The sequence below is a fragment of the Lipotes vexillifer genome, unplaced genomic scaffold, assembly GCF_000442215.2.
Source record: "Lipotes vexillifer unplaced genomic scaffold, Lipotes_vexillifer_v1.1 scaffold1093, whole genome shotgun sequence".
In the NCBI taxonomy this organism is placed as follows: Eukaryota; Metazoa; Chordata; class Mammalia; order Artiodactyla; family Lipotidae; genus Lipotes; species Lipotes vexillifer.
In genome coordinates, this window is record NW_006774793.1 from 549364 (window position 1) to 555450 (window position 6087).

The 6087-nt window shown below is 40.9% G+C and overlaps 1 gene segment (V, D, J or C); it reads left to right on the plus strand.

Moving 5' to 3' along the window:
* The first annotated feature begins 2550 nt into the window (after window positions 1-2550).
* On the plus strand, window positions 2551-3113 carry LOC103071165 (T-cell receptor alpha chain V region PY14-like). The segment is given in 2 exon segments: window positions 2551-2662; window positions 2776-3113. Coding segments are annotated over 2 exon segments (450 nt in total).
* The last annotated feature ends 2974 nt before the right edge of the window (window positions 3114-6087 follow it).

The following is a 6087-nucleotide window of genomic DNA, read 5'->3' on the forward strand; positions in this document are numbered from 1 at the left end:
TTTGTCCCTCAGTCTCTGGTTGATACAAAACTCATACAAATTTCTAGAGAATAAGAACTAGAAGTGAATATTCCCCATACCCAACTCTTCATTAGTGATTTTGAAAAAAGAGTCTGACATCAATAGTTCCTCATCCAGGGCCAAAGTAATTTCAAGGTAAAGTCACATAAACAATGAGACTTGGGGCCAATGTAAGAAGAAACAAGAAGCACTTAGATGTGTGCTGTACCCCTGTGGAAGGGTTTAGAAACCAGAAGCATTAATTACACTTGAATAATTAGGGTGGATGGTGCTGTGTGTGTTTGTGTGTTTTGAGGCCATTCAGGGAGTGAAGGCTGAAAATAGGAAGACTGAAAATATATAAGCAGCAGACTACCCATGTTCTCTACCAGTGCCTGTATAACAAGCAGTGATCATTTCCCAAACCCAGCAGAAAATTGGAAGTTAGCCATTGATGAACTGAGCAATAGCACATATAAGTAAGTAAGCCAAAATAATTAAAATTTTAAAATGTAATAATTATCCACTTCAAGGAAAAAATTATTATTCAAGAAAGTAGCATACTCATAGTCTATATGATTCAACTAAATTTTCTTCTAGATAAGTTTTACCACCAATAGTCATGATTAGGCAGAATATCTATTTTCCCCAAACCTTGTGTATTCCTAAGGTTCCAGACTGTTGCTTATCAGCCAGGCTTTTTAAAAAAAATTTAATAATTTAAAATTTATGAATGAGATGGAGCTTCATTTCATTTAAAAGTCATTTATATGTTTCTGTATAAATTGTCTATTCATATATCTTCCCATTTCCTACTGTGTTATAGTCATTTAAATATAGATTTTAAAGAACATTCTCTATGTTAGGAAAGTTGTCATAAGACTGTCACATATATGTGTCTTTTAAAAAAGTTTAATATAAACTTTTTGACTTTGTTTATGGTCTTGATTGTTTGGCAGGCAGAATTTTAAAAAAGGCTTTCCCCAAACAACTAGTTTCCTTCTTAGATGTCCATTGATCTGCACATGCCAAGCTTTCTCTACAACCTATTGTTTTCTGCTCTTCATCCTGCAGTTCCCTGCTACTGACCCCAGATTTATATATGAGCCTCAATGGGACACCTCACTTAAGCTCTGTTGGCACAGCATGGCTGGCTTCCACAGAAGCTCCTTGGCTAAGCACAGGGGATCAGGGACATTTTAAATCTACCATCTTTCTAGAACTGCCTTATTCTTTTTTTTTTTTAACATCTTTATCGGAGTATAATTGCTTTACAATGGTGTGTTAGTTTCTGCTTTACAACAAAATGAATCAGTTATATATATACATATGTTCCCATATCTCTTCCCTCTTGCATCTCCCTCCTTCCCACCCTCCCTATCCCACCCCTCTAGGTGGTCACAAAGCACGGAGCTGATCTCCCTGTGCTATGCGGCTGCTTCCCACTAGCTATCTACCTTACGTTTGGTAGTGTATATATGTCCATTCCTCTCTCTCACTTTGTCACAGCTTACCCTTCCCCCTCCCCATATCCTCAAGTCCATTCTCTAGTAGGTCTGGGTCTTTATTCCTGTCTTACCCCTAGGTTCTTCATGGCATTTTTTTTTTCTTAAATTCCATATATATGTGTTAGCATACGGTATTTGTCTCTCTCTTTCTGACTTACTTCACTCTGTATGACAGACTCTAGGTCCATCCACCTCATTACAAATAGCACAATTTCGTTTCTTTTTATGGCTGAGTAATATTCCATTGTATATATGTGCCACATCTTCTTTATCCATTCATCCGATGATGGACACTTAGGTTGTAGAACTGCCTTATTCTTAGGTCAAAAAAACCTGTACAACTAAAATTCTAAAGGGCCATTCCTGGTGTGAGGAAGGTCAGAATCAATGATGATGAATGGAAAATACCTTGGTATGGTAATGTTTACACATTTCATTAACATACTTGTACAGAAGCTTAAATTTCTGTGAAGGCTGATCTATCAATATTTTCCCTTATTCATTCTGATTCTAATGTTTAGAAAATTCATGACCATCCTAAATTTATAAAAATATGCTTTTACTTTATTTAAAATATTAATTATCTGTATTTGGAATTTATTTCATAGCTGACGTTAAGGTATGCATCCAAATTTAGTTGCTGATCTCTAGATGACTCTCCATTCATGAAGACATATTTTACTGAATATACCATCTTTTCCCTATTTTTTGATAACTGAATTCCCATAAATAATTTGTATGTTTGGACTTTCTATTATGTTCTGTCGATATCTCTATCTGGACCTTTCTGGTAACATGCTTCTTCACTTAGTACAGCATTACACTTTGTCTTACTAACTGTGGAGGAAATCCCGCACCATTCTGTTTCAGAACTGAAGGCCTCCTGAAGCCCGAGATTATCTGCAGTATCAGATAGGGCCTCTAGAGGAGGATGCTACACAACTTGAACTTGATAGAAAGCCAAAAAGCAGCCAGCCCTTTGAGGAAGAGTTTTTACTTTGCATGCCAGTGTAAACTCACTCACTGCTCTGTCAGGGTGTCCATGTGGCTGAATTGTTTCCGGGAAAAACCTGCAGAAAGGAGCTTCCTGTTTCCTCACTGCTCAGACATGAAGCCCACCCTCATCTCAGTGCTTGTGATGATATTCACACTCAGTGAGTAGTCTCTTTTTATTCTATCTTTCTCTGGTCTTCTGATTTAGAATCAGTTTAACGAACTATTCTCCTCTGTCTGCAAGACAATCCCTGATCCAGAATTGGTGTTACAGGAGGAACAAGAGCCCAGACAGTGACTCAGCCTGAGGACCACATCTCCGTCTTTGAAGGGTCCCCAGTGCAGGTGAAGTGCAACTACTCATATTCTGGGAGCCCTGTGCTCTTCTGGTATGTACACTACCCCAAACAACACCTCCAGTTACTCCTGAGACACACCTCAAGAGAGAGTATCAGAGGTTTCACGGCTGACCTCAACAAGGGTGAGGCATCCTTCCATCTGAAAAAACTATCAGCTCAAGAGGAAGATTCAGCGGTGTATTACTGTGCTCTGAGGGACACAGTAACTGGTTTTACAAAGGAAGCAGAGCACAAACCCCTTAAGAGTTACTGAAAATATTTCTAAGTTCCCTATTTGGCCACAGTGGGGCATTCTCTCTCTAGAGACTGACACTGAGTTTATCTCTCAGATACAGTTGCCATCAGTTGTCAGTTAGCTATAGATTAATCTCAAAAATTTGTTCAAGGAAATTCTCATTACCACCAATGCCTAAATTAATTTTTAAAATAGTAAGTGTATTTATTCTATATATTAGTACCTGGAAAAATACTTTTGAAATAAAACTATGTAATGGCATAAAAATCCTATTCTTGGCCCAGAGGGGCTCCCCAGGCTTAAGTGGTGCAGTCCCTCCTCTCTATCTCCTCTGCCATAGCATCCACCCCCACGTGTGCTCATCACCACGTACTGAAGCACAGTTCCTGAAAAGGAGGATACTGTTTCCCGACATGTGGTTGCTGATCTTTCTACAGCTAATGCCTTTCCTCTCATGCACTTCATGGACCCATACTACCCAAATCAAGTGCAATCAGGAGAAAAATCACAGCAATTTGAACAAGGAAAGTTTAATATAAAGAATTATTAACTAATAACAGGGAGTTATTTACTAATGAGTAAAAAGAACTCTAAAGAACATAAGAATAGCATAGGTAGGGAGATGCCGTTATCTCTAGGACTAAGCCAGAGTTGTGAGGAAACTAACACGTTGTAATTTGTACCCCCTTCTCCTACCAAGCCAATGACTCAGGCTTCACTGGGGAGTGTGTGGCTGCAGCCTGCTGGATGGGGAAGTTTGCTGAGGTGCCAGAGAACAAGGTTGACAGGCAGAAGAACACCTCCCATGGTTCCAACACAATTTATAGGAAGCTGGCAAGGTAGTGCTGCTGAATTTGCTCGGGTGCTTGTGAAAGCCGCCAAGAAACAACCTGGGGGGCTGTCATTAAATGTTGCTGGAGGTGAGCATCACTGGTGTCCCACAGGATGGCCAAGCACTGCAGGAACAAGAAGTGTGGAAGGGCTTCCCTCGTGGCACAGTGGTTGAGAGTCCGCCTGCCGATGCAGGGGACAAGGGTTCGTGCCCCGGTCCGGGAAGACCCCACATGACGCGGACCAGCTGGGCCCGTGAGCCATGGCCGCTGGGCCTGTGCGTCCAGAGCCTGTGCTCTGCAGCGGGAGAGGCCACAGCAGTAAGAGGCCCGCGTACCGCAAAAACAAAAACAAAAACAAAAACAAAAAAGAAGTGTGGAAAACATGCCAGGACCTGGAAGAGATGCTGCCTCTTCCTGCAGTGTCCTTCCCGTTCCCTCTACTGACAAAGCTTAACATCGTGCCAGCTGGCGAAGGAGAAATGTTTACAAGGTCCATGTCCAGAGTCACCCTCTGAATCCATGAACGGGGGATTCATAATTGAAAGGCAATAAATTGATAAGTGGCATGCCCCATCTTTCTGGTTATTGATCTTTCCTACACACCCCTCCATACACATTTGAACTTCCAAACAACGGTGAAATGACTCTATGTTTCTATCTAACAAGCTAAAGCTGCCCTTTCAACAAGTGAAGAAGTTCTCATCATTTCCCCCAAATGAGGAGACCCACAATCCCGGCAGTCACTACGGATCACTGGCTGTATTAATTACTTCTAAAATTCAGAGGAAATTTCACTGAAAACGCTGTTATACACAGACTAAATTGCAAAGTTAATCTCTGACAATCTGCATATAAAATAATTATGGTGAGGAGAAAGAAGAAGAGAATGGCAATGTATACAAAGGAACACACATGTAAAGAGCAAAAGGAAAACACAGAAAACTACTACATTCTTTGATTCCCAGTTTGGTCACGATAGTGCAATTGACATGGACGGCTTCTTTCTTTTATTACACAGTTTATATTTTCCCTGCCCTCAGCCATAACCTCAGTGGATTAGGTTACTTCCCTAGTGGTGTGATCCAAGTCTTCATTCTCAAAGGATCTGAGTACTCAAAAATCTTGTCTTTTTATTGCTTGCTGTAAATTAACTTTAACGTTTAGTATCAGGCTTGGAAGTTCCCAGAGGCTCCCCTAGGAAATCTCCTGGGTTCCAGACATAGTCCACTTTATATCTGTTGTGTAGCAGCTACCTAATTCCTCCTTGGTAATTGGTATCAATCACTCCAGTCAGTAGAGTAACCTCATTTTCTATTCATTGCTGTGAGACATATGTAGCCCAAATGGCCACATGGCTGTCTTATCTCCCAATTCAGTGAAATTATTGCTGTGTCCCCTGGTGAAAGCCTTCCTCCTATTAGAGAGTAAGACCTCCAAACCAATACAGCTCAAAGGTACAAACATTGGGAGCAAAAATACTGCTAGTAGGTTACTGGTAATAATCGTGAGAGCGTCCACTCCCAGAGCCACTTCCTTGATTCCTGGACTCATGCATTCTGGGTATGGGGGAGAAAACATCATATAATAGTCTCTGCTATAAAGCATATATTGCATCATATAAGACAGAATGCCATCTTTTTACAGAGTTGCTTTCCAACTGGTGCTATAACGGAATCAATAAGCCATTCTACATTTCAACAAGCTAGCCACTTCTGGGTGATGGGTTATGAGGTAAGATAAATAATCCCATGGGCATGTGCCCACTGCTGTAATCTTGTGCAGTGAGAATAGTTTCTTCCTCAGAAGAAATACTGTGGGCGATCCCTTGATGAAATTAGGCATTCTGTGACTTTATAAGGATGATGCTGGCAGAGTACAATGAGCAAGGAAGACAAATCCATATGCAAGTATATGTGTCTACTCCTGTGAGAACAAATCTCATTCATCTCCATCATGGAAGATGTCTAATGCAATCCACTTGTCATCAGGTGTCTGGGCAGTCTGTCTGGGGAAAGACACCAGATCAGGGGCTCAGCATTAGTCTCTGTGTTTGGCAGATTAGTCACTGAGCAACAGCATTAGCTAGGTCAAACTTGGTAAGGGGAAATCAATGTTTTTGACTTCACGCATATCATCCATTCCTGCTAGCAAGGCCACTT